Source organism: Cebidichthys violaceus, unplaced genomic scaffold (genome assembly GCF_023349555.1).
Source record: "Cebidichthys violaceus isolate CVI_PGR_0920_01 unplaced genomic scaffold, fCebVio1.0.p SCAF_25, whole genome shotgun sequence".
Taxonomy (NCBI): domain Eukaryota; kingdom Metazoa; phylum Chordata; class Actinopteri; order Perciformes; family Stichaeidae; genus Cebidichthys; species Cebidichthys violaceus.
In genome coordinates this window covers 5,103,373-5,121,346 of record NW_027176428.1, presented here as the reverse complement: position 1 = coordinate 5,121,346, position 17,974 = coordinate 5,103,373, and the positions used below count along the sequence as shown (strand labels likewise).

The 17,974-nt window shown below is 37.6% G+C and overlaps 1 protein-coding gene across 5 annotated transcripts in view; it reads right to left on the bottom strand.

Annotated features, from left to right (window-relative positions):
- The window catches only part of cpne5b (copine Vb), a 103,705-nt gene that overhangs the window by 56,853 nt on the left and 28,878 nt on the right, over positions 1-17,974 (bottom strand). For all 5 annotated transcript variants that reach the window (XR_011103743.1, XM_068720179.1, XM_068720180.1 and 2 more), the window contains exons 4-6: positions 17,745-17,848; positions 15,423-15,462; positions 12,405-12,481 (exon numbers count right to left, since the gene is read on the bottom strand). Coding sequence is in view for 4 of the 5 variants with exons in the window: in XM_068720179.1 (XP_068576280.1) it covers positions 12,405-12,481; positions 15,423-15,462; positions 17,745-17,848 (221 nt within the window). In the remaining variant the exon portion in view is untranslated. The remainder of the gene's footprint in view (positions 1-12,404; positions 12,482-15,422; positions 15,463-17,744; positions 17,849-17,974) is intronic.

Sequence of the window (17,974 nt, the reverse complement as noted above, 5' to 3'; positions counted from 1 at the left end):
TGTGTGTGTGTGTGTGTGTGTGTGTGTGTGTGTGTGTGTGTGTGTGTGTGTGTGTGTTTAGCCAAGTTTTGGAATGAATCCTTACAGATGGGATTGTATTGTCCACAAACTGATGCCTACATTTGCTCATTGTGGATTCCTGTTTGGATTTCTTTCTCATCTTCTTTTTATTTTTTCTATATATGTTGTCTACTATGACGTCTGCTAACGGAGTCATTGCTGTGTGCCTATGTGAATTTTAGCTTTGTAGACAGATAATCTTGGTTACATCTAGCCAGATAATCAGACTGAATTGCCATTTTTCTTTTATTTAATTCACTAAGCTTGGCATGTTCATGTTAGCTGATAAGATAGCTGTTGGGAAAAAGGAGGTATTCTTGGTGTTTGTTTTTTGTGTGCCCTAACTAGTTAAGGGGCAAATGGCCCACTTCACTTCAGTGGTATTCAGCCATGCAGATGTTGTTGATTTTATGTGTTTTGAGATATCAACCTCTAAAACGTATGGCACAACCAATGATGAACTTATACCCAAAAGCAATTCAGGGGATAGTTTTGCTTGTGGCATTATGATAAGTAATAAGTATTATGAAATTACATTTGACATTTGCAGTTGAGTTTCATTTGAGCTACTTTCTCCTAAAGAAATAATCCAAATGAGATGTGATTTACATTTTTTTTGCAACTGCCAAGACACAAAAACTGGTAATTGTAGCACAGTTATTGAAACCAGTAACTCATGTAGCCTATCTTTTGACCAGGTAAACCATAAGCACATTGTCTGTTTGAAATTCTAAAACACACTTTTTCAATTAACTACACATGATTATTCACATTAGACTTATTATCATTCACCTGCACTGCACACGTGAAAACTGTAACCAATTGGATCCCTTAGCAATCAAATCAACACTATAAATAGGATCCAGATTTGTTCTTTGATGTGTATAAGGACTGTAATCGCAAAATACTATATTCTGGTTATAGTGCAATGCAGTAACTATGTTGCATGCTAAAAATGAAAATGCCAAAGACTTTAGATAATAGTGTTTTATACTACTTAACTATACTTAGCACATCAGTGTGCAGTTGGCATTTGAGAAGAGCTATTTATTTGGTGTTTGTGTGTAAAGTTTGGATGATGATGATGTGTCTCATTCCCCACACATAAAACTCTGATTGTTCACCCGCTTCCCCAACAGAGAGAAGTAAGTCACTAAGGTGTTGGTGACTACTAGCTTGTTTCAGAGTAGTGATTTACCTAAATAAAGTCACACCATAAGAACTTGAAAACTAGCTAAGGAATGTCTTAGCTAGCAAAGTCCTTAGAAGTGTGAATTGGTTGCTAAGAAACATCTGTAGTTCTGTCTAATCAAAAGCAATCAATTATGTAAACCAGAAGTCACTGCATCATCACAAGCCGCAACATAACTTCCAAATATTACAGTTTTATGGGGGCAACCAATAACTTCAATTTAACTACTGTACAGTAGGTATGGCTTTGTGTTATTTATAGCATACATGGAGAAATGTATGCTATAAATAACTATCTAGTGCAGGGGTGCCCACACTTTTCCGGCTTGCGAACTACTTTTAAAATGACCAAGTCGAAATGATCTACCTACATTCAAAATGCTAAATATCTATTTATTTATATATATATATATTGTAACGGACTGAGTGTAATGTTAACCTGTTATGTTATAATTTTTTTTTAATGGCATGCGATCTACCCCCACTACCTCCGTACTACCTCTGATCGACGTATTGGGCACCCCTGATCTAGTGTTTGAAACTGCCCCTGCACCTGTTACAAGCAAAATAATTCAATCACACAGGCAGCCAACAACATAAAATGTCTTCACAAAGCTGAAAACCCAATTGTCATAAACAGAACCAAATGTCCCACTTTTTTTTCCAGAGGAGCCAAAAATACACGAGAGTCTAAACACACAAACATGTCACCCAAAGTATACGCCAACTGGAGCTGTTACAGCAGCCATTTTGTTTCAGGGCCTGTGTTCGTGTGCATCTGCATATCTGATAGCTAATGATGAGGCGCAGTGGAGCACGGCTCACTCGAAGTGGGTGTTAGAAATAGCTGTTGGCCATATCAACAGAAAGTGATGTGTGGTTTTATGACAGGTGAGGTGAGGGGGGAATAGAGAAAGCAGAAATGAGAAGCAGAAAATGGTAAAAGATGAGTATAAAGATATAGAGTCTGTCAGATACACCTGGCCTGCAGAGAGAATCCAATTGTTACATTTTTAAACCTGCTGGAGAAGTCTGAACAGATAAGATGAATGAGCACCTCCCTCCCCAACAACTATCACTGAGCTGCTCTTAAGCAAGGCACATGAGCAGCAAATAATTGAGGAGTATGATTGAGCTGGATGACGCACAGCAGGTGTCAGTGTGTATTACGGCATCTGTGTGAGTAATGAAGCAGTGTTTTGCTGACAGAGGCATCTGCTCCACTGACAGAAAAAAACAACAACAACAAGAAGTGTCAGAAACACGTAGCTTCGACGGCACTGTATGTCTGAACTGAATCTTACAGTGGCAATGTGCCCTTTAAGAACGCATAAATCAATTGTGTTAAACTGGGAAGAAAGCCAGTACAATCCATTATTCTGAATAATGTAAGTGGATCTCGAGCAAAGCTCAAAGATAAGATTAGGTCAGAGAGAAGTTAAGGTGGCAAAGAGGAGAGAATCCAACCCTGGCGGCTATGATGATAATTATTTCAGGAGTAAAAGGATCCATCAGCGATCAGGGTTGTCACAATAATATAGAAAAATAAAAATATCCATTTCAAGGGCAAATTCAGTGTAAATATCCCTAGCATCTGATATTATACTGTTTTAGTATCAAAGGTCAGGTTCTGATACATTGCCCCTTACACCTCTCTCTCGTAAACATTGCCTATGGCCATTTGAAATCTTGTAATGAGTTTTTCAATTTCTCACCTTCTCTGATGAGCTCAAACACATCTCCAACACAGGCGGCAGGCACCATTACATTGCGGTACTAAGGCATGGCTTAAAGCCATATTTGCAGCCTCCGCTCCCAGTATGGCTTCCCGGGACACAGCTCAGTATAATTCACATTTCACAATTATCTGAGCAGCCCACAATTTAACACTAAAAGTATGTGATAGTTGCTTGTATTTTTGTTTTGTACTATCATAGGTGATTTATGATATATCACTTTCTAAGAGGTGAGGAGACATATTTTGATAGCATGTGGGATTGAAGATTTGGAAGAAAACAGAAACATCAGACCTGCTTGTCTTGTGTTTTTGCAGGAGAGGTTGGAGACAGCTTACTGAGAACTAAAATAATTTTGAGAGTATTTTTATTTTGATTGCACCCATGGCCGCTTTCCCAGCCCTGAGCCCATTCATGCATCTGTATACTAAAGGTTGGTTTGGCCAGTGTTTACTAAAATGCCCTCACATTTCAAGTATTTATTACATTGCAGTACAGCTATATTCAGGACATCTACATAAATGAACAATCTAGCATCCAGTGCTGTGACACAGACACATTATAGCATCACATACTGTCATTAAGACTGGGATTTAGGCAGGGCTTGCCTTCGTAACTGTGTCTGGTAATGTTATGGGTATTGAAAAAAAACAAATGTGTTGGTTTACCTATTGCATTTGTGTTCATAGTCTATATTTACGGCACGCTACAAAGGAAAATGCCAAAGACTCTAGCTAATAATCTTTTATACTTGGCACATCAGCATGTAGTGTGTAATGTGATATTTGGTAATATTTGGTGTTTGGGTGTAAAATTGTGATGCAAAAATATCACTTTAGAAGAGTTAATATAGTTATAGTGTTTGCTTTTGCAAGAGCAGTGGGATATTATGTATTGTGTCTGTATCTGGGTCTGTGCACGAAGTATAATTCATTTGACATTGTTCACGTTGTGTAATGAACAATGTCAGTTTAGGGGTATTACCTAATCTCATTGGTCTACTTGCGAGTTCGTTGTTTGATAGCCGATGCTGCCTAAACATTTTGCCTGTTATTGTTCAGGAGTAATTCATTATTCATTCAAAGTTGTTGAATGAAACCCAGAACCTGTTTATCAACTACAGTGTATTGAACATTTGAAATGACTATATAGCATGAAACTTGTTGTGCTTTGACAAGCTTTGACACATGCATTTGAGGACAAATACTGAGGTCATAGAACCAGCCGATCTAATTTTTCTCTCATAAAGTTATTGCACAACTCAATTTTGCTTTTCATGTGTGCAGTATCTCAGTGTAGCCTACACTGAATTAATCAAAGTTTTATTTAACAATGAACCTGTAATAATAATGAATAGTACTACTTCATAATTCATTTATTTTATTTTATGTAGAATAGTTAAAAGTGCAAACACTAAATAAACCTGAAAGATTTTACATGGGATAGCATAGTGGCGTTATTGTCATGACAACAGAGCCAGCAATAAAGTCAAAGTTCGGGGTAAATCAACGCTTTTTACAGTCAGACTCATCACAAGTCTCAATACTGTAGCCTGAAACATTCACCCAAATAGTTTAACAAGCCTCTTTTAAATAAATAAATTGATAATATAATGAATCATAACACAAAAATTCAGTGTTTGCGCCCATTGGCTGTTTTTTCACATTCAATTTGGAGAAAGTGGCAGAAATATGACTTTATCAGAGTTATATATTATGTCCATTATTTAGGTTATTTGTTTATTTATTTAATTTAGCTCTCCTTAAATTGATCGCGGAGCAAACACGTTTGAAATCGCACAACTTTTACTTTGAAGGTGAGCTGTCTCTGTTTCCGACTCTCGACTTCCTTGACTCAATTTTCATTATTAAAGTTGGATAATGGAACAAGCTGATGTTTCGCATCGGCTATCGAACAACAAACTCACACGTAGCAGAATACATTTGCATTTGCAAAAGTAGACCAATGAGATTAGTTAATACCCCTAAACTGACATTTTTCATTATACAATGTGAACAATGGCAAATTAATTATAGTTTGTGCACGGACTGTATCTGTATCTGTTGTGCTGGTTTTTGTGTGGAGTTTCAACAAAGAGGGCCCTAGTTTCAGAAATTGTGTTTTAGCAATTGCAGAAAACTGTAAGCGGGACAGTGTTTCTGGAAAGACAGGTTGCTTTTGAGTTTTCTAAAAGTTGTGCTTTGAAGTTGTGACACAAGTTTCAGTGGCTGATTTTGCAGAAAACAAAGTGAGAAAATGTTTTCTTGTAAAAAATAAATAAAAGAACAGCTACATGAAAGAGAACAAATGTGGTTTCTTACAGATGATCTCTTATCTCTGAAAGCGAAATAGATAGCAACACTGAGCTATCTGTTGCAGTTAGCTATATGACTAGATGACCGTGATAATCCCAATACTTTCTATGAACAGAATAATATCCCATCTCAGAGGTTCTTATGGTTGCAGCTCTTACAGTATTGTTCACTTCATCCAAGAGCACCTGGGGCAAACTGTTGGAGATAGGGAGACTTGGTGTCAGGATTGGTTTGTCATCATACCCAGCTGGGTATCCCGCCTCTGCACACATGCCTCTATTCACATTCACAAATAATTTCCTTCCATTTTGCTGCTATGCTCTAGTAATCCGCGCTGACACTCAGGCAATATTGAAACGGTTAAAGGCCAAGCATGCTCAAATATACTTCCTCCTCCTCGTCTCCCCCCAACATCTTTCTAATGTCCTATTTAAGCTAATATAACTCTACTGTCCTCTTCTCTACTCTATGTCCTTCTTACTAATTAAACTTCCTTTCATTTCTCTTCTCTCCCTCATGGTTTCTAATAACAAGGTGTGCACATCTGTACACTATTCCTCAATATGCCATTTACTGAGTATTCTGTCTACATAATGCAACACAGCGATCATACACTGCATCGACCTAAGGTTCCATTTTCTGAACCAGTAGTGTCACATGGATAAAACATAGCCAGCAATTAGTGGGCATTGCAGTACCGTTTCAGTGGAATACGGTGCATAAACTTGATCTAAAAACAAGAGTACTCTGCAGTGGCTGACTGTAGTTGGCCTGAAGGTTAGAGAAAAGCAAACATGCGGTCTGAATGTTTTAACTTTGAGTGATGCTGTGAAGAAAAACTGAAGAGGATGACAACAGTTATCCTCCGGCTGCTTGTCTATCATCAGTGTGGCCCAGAGTGAGTCATTTAACTCCCATCTGCTGCAGTGGAGCACCTCCATGGGTTTCTGTTGAAAACCTGGTGATTTATGGTCAGCTCCAGGATGCTAACTGTGCAGGTGCAAGGAGTGCCTTGCAGTAAAACAGTAGTATACACAGTAAAACAGTCCTGAATAAATGAATGCAATAAAGCACTCAATATTCTGCCTCTTTGAATTGCTCTGCCTAAGGTTTCATCCATTTATTTTCACTCATAAGGTGTTTCCAGTTGTTTCTTGTCTTTGCTGAGGGTTTGATGTGGGTGGTTAAGCTTGGCTGGGATTAAATAGGAGAGGTAGGTTTGTTATATCTTTCCATCGTGTGGTGTGATTTGCCCTGTGCCTTTTTTATTTAATCTTGTTTAATTATATCCTTGCGTTGTCTTGTTTGTTTTATACTGTATTGCAGCATATGGTTTTGTAGCTGATTTGTGATTGTTGTGCTGTCTTCCTTCAGGCATGCTTTGTGAGGAAGAGCTCTGAATAAATACTGTATAATGAAGTGCGGTTCAAAGTAGTTTTGGGCAATTGAGGAGAAAAGATGAAATATGATACAATTGGAGATCAATCTTAAGAAATGTAACATAATTATTTTAAAGTCTTGTTGTTTAGTTTTGAGTGTTCAAATGTGAGTGTTTAGCACAGCTTCAAAGTGTGACATGAAAAATAAGGCTAGAGAAAGCACATAATAAAGGCAGAGACTGGACCAGGTTGCCTGGAGTTACTATAAAATGATGATGGGAACGTCATCAGTTTTTTCAGATATTTGGTCATAAACCAAAATATTAATTACAATTTCTTCTGATGGGGCCAAGTCATTGCAATTTACACATTTGATAAAGACGTGAATGTTTGTCTGTCTGTGTGTGTCCATAACCTGTGTATTTCAGATGTTTTGTGAATTACTAATACAACTCTCCGCTAAAGACACAGCTGAGCAACCATGCTGTAGTGTCCTTAATTCATAAGGCATGCATCTGTAAATAATCAGCAGCAGTCATTGCAATGCTTAAAAATAAAAGATAGAAATAAAATAGACATAATGGTGTCCAAGTACTAATGACTAATTACAAAAAAGAATAATGTCATTGAGCTCACATATAATAATAAGAATAATTCTGCATAACACATTACATCTCTTCTAATGCATGAGATGTGCACATTTTCACTGCATGCTCTATTCTTTTTTATAAATACCAGTTTACGTGTAGAAAATTGTTTATATTTTCTGAAATATGAAGGAGTAAAAAAACAAACGTCATTATGCAGCTGGCTTCGTCAGTTTAAATGTTTTTTTCTGTGTTAACATAAATGACAAGAGAATGTTAATCTCTTTAATAAATATGCTTTTGAGGCCTGTGGCAAGAGAGGACTGTAAAATCTGAAGCAATCATAAAAGAGCAGAGCGCCTTTGATGTTCAGATGAAACAAATGTCTTGTTTGGCGGAAGCGCTCTGTTTCTTTCTTTCTTTCTAGCTCAAACACACACACACACACACACACTATGAATTTGTTTCATTTTAGGAAGTGGATAAGTCACGTGTTACCTCACGTCTTGAACACAAATCCCTGTAAATTAGAGAAAGGTGCATCATATTATCATTAAACAACACAGTGTTTGTGTCTGTATGTGTACTGGAGGATACATGTCAATAAAATTTCTTGCCGCCATTTTTACTTGTCACAAAAAAACACAGGTGCAACAAATAATATTAATTATGGCTCAGTTCCATTAAAGTGACCCACTAAACCTTTCAGTAAGCCAGTCTAAAAGGTCTGTTGGTGTGTTATTCAAACCCTAGTCTTAGGTTCTGTTGCCTTTTCTTTGGAGTCAAAAGAACCATGTTGCACAGGTACGATGAAGTTAAACATATTAACCGTAATGGTTCCATTTTATTACTGATCAGGTTCTGTACCATCAAATATGATCAGTTGAACAAGTTTTTCCAATCTAACAAACCCTCTGTGTGACGTTAATGACGGTCAATCATGATTGTCTTAATAATCAAACTACACCTGTTGAGTGAATGAGAGGGTAGTTGACATTGTCAAGGAAACAGTCATTACTGATGGTGCTCAGACGTTGTTTACAGGCCACAGACGGACCGCCTGGCTCGACTTTTAAGTATTAACCCATTTGTGCCCAGAGGCTATATTTAATATGATAAGGAAAAACGCCACATTTGTTTTGATTGGTCTAAAGTCTTGAAATCAGGTCCGGACATACACTGGGCAAGTATCTAACAGTACAACCTTGAAATTTCAAGAAATCGCATGAAAAATTGCACTTCACATCAATGATCAAAGTGGGGTTTTTTTTCATAGCTTCAGCGAGAGACGTTCCTTATGTGGCTTTTGTGTTTGTAGTCTTTTTACTTATATATTTTCACATTCTTATACTATAAGTTATATGACTAAAAGCATCTTTATTGATAAACAAAATTATCTTTTTTAATAGACAAACATATGTATAACTCCTTGCACAACTCAAACTGGATCAAAAATGTATTTGTTGTTGATGACCCTACATGTTTTTTCCCATGGTGGTCCACCGGAAAGGGCGAGACTTTGCCTCTCTCTCTATATAGGAACGTCCTTTTCCAAAGGATATTGAAAATGTCAGTTGCGGGAACAAAGGGGTCAACATAATTGGACCTAATGCCTGTACATACACTGGTTTCATACTCATATGTAAATATATATGCAGACACACACACACACACACACACACACACACACACACACACACACACACACACACACGTACACTAAATTAGTTTGACTGTGTTTGCATGGCTTTGTGTGTATTTCCTGTGTGCTTCTGCTGCCTCAAAGGGAATCTGTAAATAATACAGTGCAGTAAACAGACTGACGAGGGCCTTAGAGGCTGCACAATTTTATACATTCATTACTGGCCAATGTTAATTACTGTGTGCCTTAGAATTTAATTCAACCTTCTCAAGATTGTGATATCAGAATACGCAAACTAATAAGCAACAGCAAAATCAATCAACATGGCGGACTCTGCTTACATCAAGACCCCACGGAATAACACTGATCTGTGCAACTAGTATGTTGCCATTGAGGGAAAAGCCTCTTCAGCACCCCTTACGAAATAAAGGGTTGTGGAAACATTCTTTAGTATCAAATTAAACAAATAAATAATAAATTGATAAAAACCCTTAAGAGTAATGCCAACACATTATGTTTACATCATTCATGTGTTAGTTAGCTTAGCAAAATATGCATAAAGAAGGTGTGTATTTGTAGTGACCAATTTTCACTGTCATGAGTAGGACCCGTGTTTGAATATTTCATGTAGTTTTACTGCATATTTTCTACTGTCTTCTACTCTAATGCTTTTTGTTTGTGCTTCTGTGTACAATCTAGTACTTAGGGGTTCTTTTGACTGTCCTCATCTTCGTCTGCGTTTCTTTCTCTGCCGACAAACAAACTCTCCGGATAGTCATTGATGTCACCTTTCTATCTCTCTCACTCTTTCTTTTCCTTCTGGAGCCATTTTTTTTCCATAATGAAAATCGGCTGCTGCCTAATTAAACAAGCTCTAATTTCAGGAACATTAAAGTCATTACAATTAAGCAGAGAAAAGAGAGCAGGAAGAACAATGAAATACACTCTCATGCAGTCATACGCCGTTTAACTAAGGAACAGGATTTATGAAATCAATTACTAAAATATGTATAACTGTGCTTGTGTGTGTGTGTGTGTGTGTGTGTGTGTGTGTGTGTGTGTGTGTGTGTGAGTGAGAGTGAGAGTGAGAGTGAGAGTGAGAGTGAGTGTGAGAGTGAGAGTGAGTGTGTGTGTGTGTGTGTGTGTGTGTGTGTGTGTGTGTGTGTGTGTGTGTGTGTGTGTTTATGCTTAGAGGCCAAAAGAAGGGAAGACAAGTCAAGGTTGTTGAGAATTTGTGTCAGAGTGACCAATAGGTCAACAGGCTAATGTTACCTAACATCCCTTCTCTCACGTCTTAGTGATAATATCATATTATATTATTGTGAAAATGCAGGTGAAGAGAGAAGCAGAGAAATGGTTGAGACAAACATGAAAAACAAACAGATGCTCTTAGACATTCTCCCATTGGCTCAGCGCAGCTTAGACAAATGCCTTTGACATTTCCAAGCAATGAAATATAAATCACTCTTCATTTCCAAAGAAACACGAAAACAAACTCCACTGGGTAGCACATCTACCAGGGCAATGCATCACTTGTATTGCTAGAAAAGTTGCTGAACGTAATCACACTGGAGGTTAATATGTGACAGTGTATAAATTATTCTGCATATCCACCAAAACCACTTAATGGAACTGATCCCAGTATGATTCAGGAAACCATGTCAAAAAGAAACACATTACATTTTATGATTAATCATCAACGGCCATAAAATAAATACCATGTGAAACAAATAGATGATGTACTGTCTGCATGCTACACCCAGTGTTGTGCTAGTTTGGTGACTTTATTTTTTCTTTAAAGAAAGACTAAAGGCTACCTTAAGAATACAATGTGGCAAGCAGTTATGTTATCTCTCAGCTGCAGATTGTGTCAAATTAAAAATTAATAATTTGGCAAGATTTCTATTTCCTTTTCCCACCGTGCCATATAAGTTATCAGCTGAGAAGAAATGGTTTGATATTAAAGTTGTAATAACATTATTAAGGTTTATGCTCTCAATATAGAGGCTCAAGGCACACTTATATTTGCACCGCTAAAGTGCACCCTTAAGTAAGCATCATCAATAGTACAAGCACTGCAGTGTCACAAAAATGTTTTTGCAACAGATTTGCAACTGTGTCATCACCAGGGGTGTGCTGGAGGGCGAGACAGATATTTCTGGTAAGCTCCATGTGCAATTTGCCAATATGATATACATTATTTTTATTGCGTACATCTGAAATGTGATGCAATGCCTGCATCATGAAACATTAATATATATGCTTTACAATGGTTTCCAAGAAGAGGAGAACTGTTGCAAACCAAATACTCAAATTAATAAGATAAGCAACAATCATAAAAGGAATAAATGAATCAGTCAGAGCTTTCTATTTTAAACATGTTGCGTGTGGGTGTTGACACAATCCCATTATTATTATTATTATTATATCCTCCAGGAGGATCATGCGATTGCTCCTGTGTGTGTGTGTGTGTGTGTGTGTGTGTGTGTGTGTGTGTGTGTGTGTGTGTGTGTGTGTGTGTGTGTGTGTGTGTGTGCGTGTCTCTATGAGTAAGTGTGCTCTGTGTCTGTCCACAGCTAATCTCGCATTCTGCTGCAGCAAACCACATAATATTTTGGGTGGTCAGTTATGGCTCACACTTTTTCAAAACACCTTTTATTACCTGTGTTATTCTGCCACTGACTACCTGGTGCCCTGAAGTTACCCAGATATCCTTTTATTTATCCCTGCACATAAAGCAATCAGTATCTAGGTATAACATATCTTGTCTGTGTGCTTTCCCATACTGTTGCTCCAAAATCACTTTAGTTTACAGTTTTTTTTTGTAATTATATAAGTGTCACATGTACACAATGCAAGTACATGGCAATTACATCACTTTTCAATATTTGAAGTTGAATATTAATACTCAAGTATTCCATCTTAATGTTCTCCACGGTAACTCGGTATCTCACTGACTGCAACATTTAAATGACTTCACCTGAATTACACAAGAGCCTAGCACACTGATAATGATGATGATGATGATGGATGATAGATCTTTAAAGACAGATTAAAGGCTCTCCCATTAACACTACATTTTGCTCAGCCAGTGTGAGAGCACAAGCTGAGGAGACGGGCTGTAATTTAAATAATTTCGCTGAGTTTTGCTTCCACCTTTTTCTTTAATGGCAATAATTATCTGAGGAAAACATCTGTAGGATGTGTTGCTTCCCCCTCTCATATGTTCCTCCTTTGTCTGATCAATGTTTTGCTAAATCACCAATGTGTTTCCTATTCTTCTTCCTCCTCTTCATCCTCCTGCTATTTCACTCACACTGTCTCTGTATCCCTAACTCAGTTTTTCTCAGTATAAATTAAGCTAAATTCATGAACCTGAGCATGGTCATTGTATTTGGGTACAAAGCATCTTTCGTGTGTCTTAATTCCCCACTTGGCACAGTATGTTGTTCCTCAATCGTATTTGGATTCAGGGGTATTTAGATCTTACTCACCCCAGTGGTTTCTCCAGTCGACTGGCTGGTGATCCAACAATCTCCCCAAGAGTACAGAACGTCTGACCCAAAAAGTCCTGGAGGGAAGAAAGGAGGAGGGGAGGAAGGGGGACAGGGTGACATATATGAAGTGAAAAGACAAGAAATCAAAGTCATTCTACTGCTACTGGAACTCATGAAAATTTGAAATTTAAGAATTTCTTTTTGCCAAAGACTATACTTGTTCATGCTCCTGTGCATCAACACATTTCATTTTTTGTACAACATATTAGGTTTAACATTGGGTAAGTCATAGATTGTAGTTGTGTCTGCAAAACTTGGTAAATTGCCGTCAGCTATGAAAAAATCGTTGTGATCAAAAACACCATTACTGTGATCTGCTCAACAATGTGACATCGTTTCCAGTTTTGGGTGTGAAATGTAAAGTTTGTTGAACTGCAATCAAAGTTGTCAATGTATGCAAGGTAAGCATTGTTTGATGCAGTGGTTCCCAACGGGTCTAGCCTCTAGAATTCTAAGTCAACATGCATTTATCTGCATTGTCGTTAAAGAGTGCAAGTAGGGTTTTAAACTAACATTTCAAAAATAAAGTATTGTGATAGCAGTTCCTACTAATTCAGGCTTATTCAGGTAAATACGATTTAAAGCATAAAATGCCAAACTACAACCACACCTAACTACAATGCTAACAGGAGGGATGTACAATTCAAAGGCAGAACATACTTCGACACTAACCTGACCCGTCAGATGGTTTGTTACACAGAACCATCTGAGAAGTCATCATTGGAAACTGTTCGGAAAAGGGCAGGCACTTTCAAAAAATACATGGTGATTGGACAAACCATCTCTCAATCAAACTCTTACGGAAACAAGTCCAGAGAAGAGCAAAAACATCTTCATCGAGAAAAGCCTTCAGAGACATTCTTTTCTCTTCTTTCAAAGGAGAAATAATTAGCTTGTTCTGATATAACTGATGCTATTGGAGCATCTACGCTAACCTCTTTGGGAGCTGCCATTGTTGTTTAGAATGAACAGTCGCCTCTTTGTGTAGTCTCGCACACACCTAGCTCCTCACAGGACGCTGATTGGTCCGTGCTCTGTCTTACTAGACACAAAGTCATTACTTGAAGCCCGACAAGATAGATTTTTGTGTCATATGTGATTCTTGCGGGATCACATCACAAAAATCTGTTACATGCATGGTAACTTTGACAAAAGACTGGCATCAATAAGCTACTTGTACTACAGACATGCATGTCGTAGTGCTTCTACTCACTAGGAAGTGGGAAATGGTACTTCAAAATAAAAGCGCTTATCTAGAAGTCAATTTGAAAACTAAAATTGCGACCCACTCAGAACAGACTCCACTTGTGGACCCGTAACCCACCCGTTGGGAACCACTGACTTGATGAGTTGTGGAGGATTACAGACAAATGGGTGAAGTTGGAAGGGTTAACAGCACCATGAACAATGACATCAAACATGATTTATAGTTTAGGGCATCAATGTGGAGCCTTTTTAGAGACAGAGTGACATATTTTCAGTCATACTCATGTCTCTAATTGGACAAAGTCTCTAAGTATCACAAAAGCATTGATCAGGTACATTAGACTCCCAAAGACAGATTAAAAAAAAGTCATATTGTGTATTTGGTTTCAAGTTTCACCACGATCATTTTTTTTTTAATAATTTTTTTATCACAGCAAGGATGTGGGACAATCCGAACCAAAGACTCCTTTACTCTGGCCTTGACAGACAGGTGCACACTAAATAATTCAGCATCAGGCTATGGTGTGTTTCATTTCAGTGAGTCTTTGGTCTTTTGTGCACACTGATTTCGCTTTCTGTTACATGAGATTTCGCAGGCTGTGAAATCTCACCGTTTTCATAATGTTACAAAAAAATACTACAAAAGCTGCTGAAATTATTCATTTTCATAATGTGGCTGCTGTGGAGCCCTTTGAGACTGCAACAGAGCTGCACAGATAGGTTGGCCTGTCCTCTCAGTTTATAGTTCTGATTAGTGTCGCCATCCTTCCTCCTGAGGAAAGGATCATTAATGTGAGACAGCAGCCATGCAGTGTCAGCAGTGAGAGGGATGCTGGGACCTACGTTGAGTTCTGCAGGCTTCCAGAAAGGTTGAGCAGCAGCAGCAACAACGGCAATGACAACAACAACAATAACAACAGACATCATATACCAACACTTTACCGAATAACTAGCACTCCTGGCACTGCTCAAGATGGCGAGGTGAGAGTGTAAAGACAACATGCTGTGCCAGAAGTAAAACCCAACGCACAATTATTAAACCTAGTGATGAAAAAATGCAAACCCCGCTTATCCAAATACATCAAATAATCATCAAAACTGATTATTTTGTACTTTTAACAAATGCTCTCTGTCACCATATATTTCCAGCCTTATAGATAAAATCAACCTATCTTTCTCTAGTGAAACAGAAAATATCATTCTAATGTAATATAGTGCGGAAAATTGAATATTGCGGTTTAAAGCATTGCATGATCCAAGCTTTGATAGTAAGGCAAGTTTTTGCACAATGCCTATCACTGCAGAACCACAACTAGAATAAATACAAAAAAGACCATATATGACTCATCATAGCTAAATAGAAATAGCATTAGCATATCTGTAGTGCAATGCAGCATTTAGAACACATGTTAAAGTCTAAAAACAAAGAATAAACAACATTGAATAAAGAGAATAATAAACATTTGCATTTGGATACTTCTGTGATCAGGCAATAAAAAAGAGTTTGCTTTATTTCATCAAGAAGAAACCATGCAGCAGGCAACACCCAATTTACACAAACAGAAAAACATAAACATCACCACCATTAGACCACTGATAAAAAGTTCGGCCAATCTTAAGTCACTTTGAACCCCGTTTTGTATCAAGCAATATTGTTTATTTTTCAGAGCCATTTAAGCCAATAATTTAGATTTGACTCAAAACGGGCCTCCATTTATCTGTGGTTCAATGTTAAATATGTGCACTCACATGTTTGGACAGGTCTGGGCTTTTGGAGTCAACATCATACCTGTAAGTAAACACAATAAAAGCCATTTTACTTCAAAAGCTGTAGAGGACACTCTTATCTACAATTTTAAACAATCCCTGGTGATATGTCATCACTGGGAGCAGAAAAGAAATACTCTCACAACACTTGTCTTATTTTGACTTTTCAGATGTTTTTGTTTATTTGTTTGTCAGTTTGAGGACAGAGTGTCAAAGTCTATAAGCGAAATGGTATGAGAGTAGTTTGAAGAAAGAAATTTGAGAAATAGAACAGAGTAAAAAAGCACAAGAGAAATGAAGATACACTTTTTATTTGATCATTTGAAAACCACAGTATGTAAACAGGTGGGTAGACTCATGAGAGATAAAAAAAAAAAAAAAAAAGACAAAGGCTCTCACATTAAACATCACACAAATTCAAAATGAGCCAAGATAAAAAAAAAGATCTTAGTTTCTTTTCAGATGTTACTAAAGGTGGGGCAGAGTAATTGGGGAAGGGTTCAACAAGACCTTTTTTCCTCTTTTATGATAATGAGTGGTGGACCTGATCTTATTTGCATGTGAATAAAAAGCTATGAAAGTGAAGGGAATGGAGGCTATTATGTGGTATGCCAATATTAAACATCCAATGAAACGATAGATCATGTTTGCCTGGACATTAGAACAATGTTTATGCGTTTCTCTCACTATTCATTTAAATAATAGATCAAATGATATACTGTAGAGTTGTCAAATAGCATCTAATGTATTTTTATATTGTGTGGTGGTGTAGCTGGGGAGGATATAAAGACAGGTAGTGCTAAGGGTCAATCTTTTGAAGGACCTTGAAGGATGGTTGTTTTTTGTGATTTTAAATGGAGATTATTTGTATCCATGAAAGAGCATAACCACAGCAAGTGCTGAGGCAGCATTCTTTCTTCTTTGTGTGTCCAGCCTGTAAAGAGCTGGCAGTTAACCCTTCAACTTGGCCAGCATCATGTTACATATGCAAGAATGATGACCCCTTTTGTGTAAGAAAGAGATTTAATTTCACTGAGAAATCCTCTGAGAGACAGAGAAAGAGACTTGATTAAAACTGTGAATGGTTATAATGAATATAAAAATCCCATATATGTCAAAAACGAAAGATGAGTTCAATTGACTGTTGCTAAAGCGCTCCCCTTTGTTACTCTTAAACCCATCAAGCTTTCAGTTCTCAAACAGTACATATGCAGCTTACAATGGCAGATTTTCATCTCAAAATTCTTTATATTTTTTTAACTACTTGTCTTTGATTTCACACAGAAGTAGACAAAAGCAGGCTCCTTATTTCAGGCCAACAACTGGATTTTGTTGGCTGACTGTCTATAGCTTATTTTATCATCTGTGGGTAGCTAACATAAGCTTCTGCTAACTCAATTGCTAAAACACCATGAGTTGGGATAAACCTCCATGTTCAGCTGACAAATGTTTCCAGCTGACATGTTTTAAGATAAGAATCTCCATAAAGCCTCTCTTAAACATGCATTTGTTGGCTATGTGATATTGTGCTAAAAGGCTGAGGCTGAAAAACATGTCCCAAGCATGAACGTCAATTGATGATCCATGTAGACGACATGAATATAAAGCAGCAGCATTGATTGTCTATTGCAGTGTAAAGCTAGTTGGGCCCAATATTATAGTAATACGAATGTAATTAGAATGTTGTTCATCTAACCCCAGTTTGATGGTTTGGATGCTTATCATAGAAAAATAGAATTGGCCAAGCAACACAGAGATATGATTTATGCTTTGATGTTTGTATTGTATGCTTTGTTTTACAGAACAGACAGATTTGATGCTGCAATAACCGAGGAGTTTGATAAATGTAACTCTCTGACACATACTTTGCTAGCTGCTGTTATTTTTCTGAACTCTGTTATAGCATCACAATGAAACCTGTGACCCCTGTGCCCCTTGCTTACCTGTAGGTAGCAAGCTAATTAGCCAGGCGTGCTAATGCTTGCCTACTTTAGAGCAGATAAACATGCAGGGCTTCATTCCTCAAACGTTTTTGCTTTTGTAAAGGATGAAAACAATGAAACAACACCCTCCAAACTCTTGATATATTGCTCTTATTATAGCCCCATGCAAACCATTACGGTGAGCATCGCTGTTCGGGGGCGGAGTTACCTAACGGTCAATTTCTTAAGGGTGTAACAATTGAAGGGCTCTCAATGAGATAGAGCGGAGGGTGTGAAAATAGAAAAATACATCACAGGGAATGAGGACAGAGGGCAGGAGAGCAAAAACAATTCGGATACACCTTCAAAGGAAATTACTCACAAGTCAAAGCGAAGATTCTGCTTCTCCTCAAAAAAGTAGTCCAGGATGTACTTTCGAACAAAGTCTGGATTTAGGGTGTTGTCTATCACCTCTGTTCTTCCAAACTGTGGAAAGAGAAAGACAGATGAGACAGGTGAGGGGAGAAATTTGATTAAATGAAAAGAAGACAACAACACATTGTTTAATAAACAAATACAGTTAGTACTGTTGTCACCTTGCATCTTTATCAT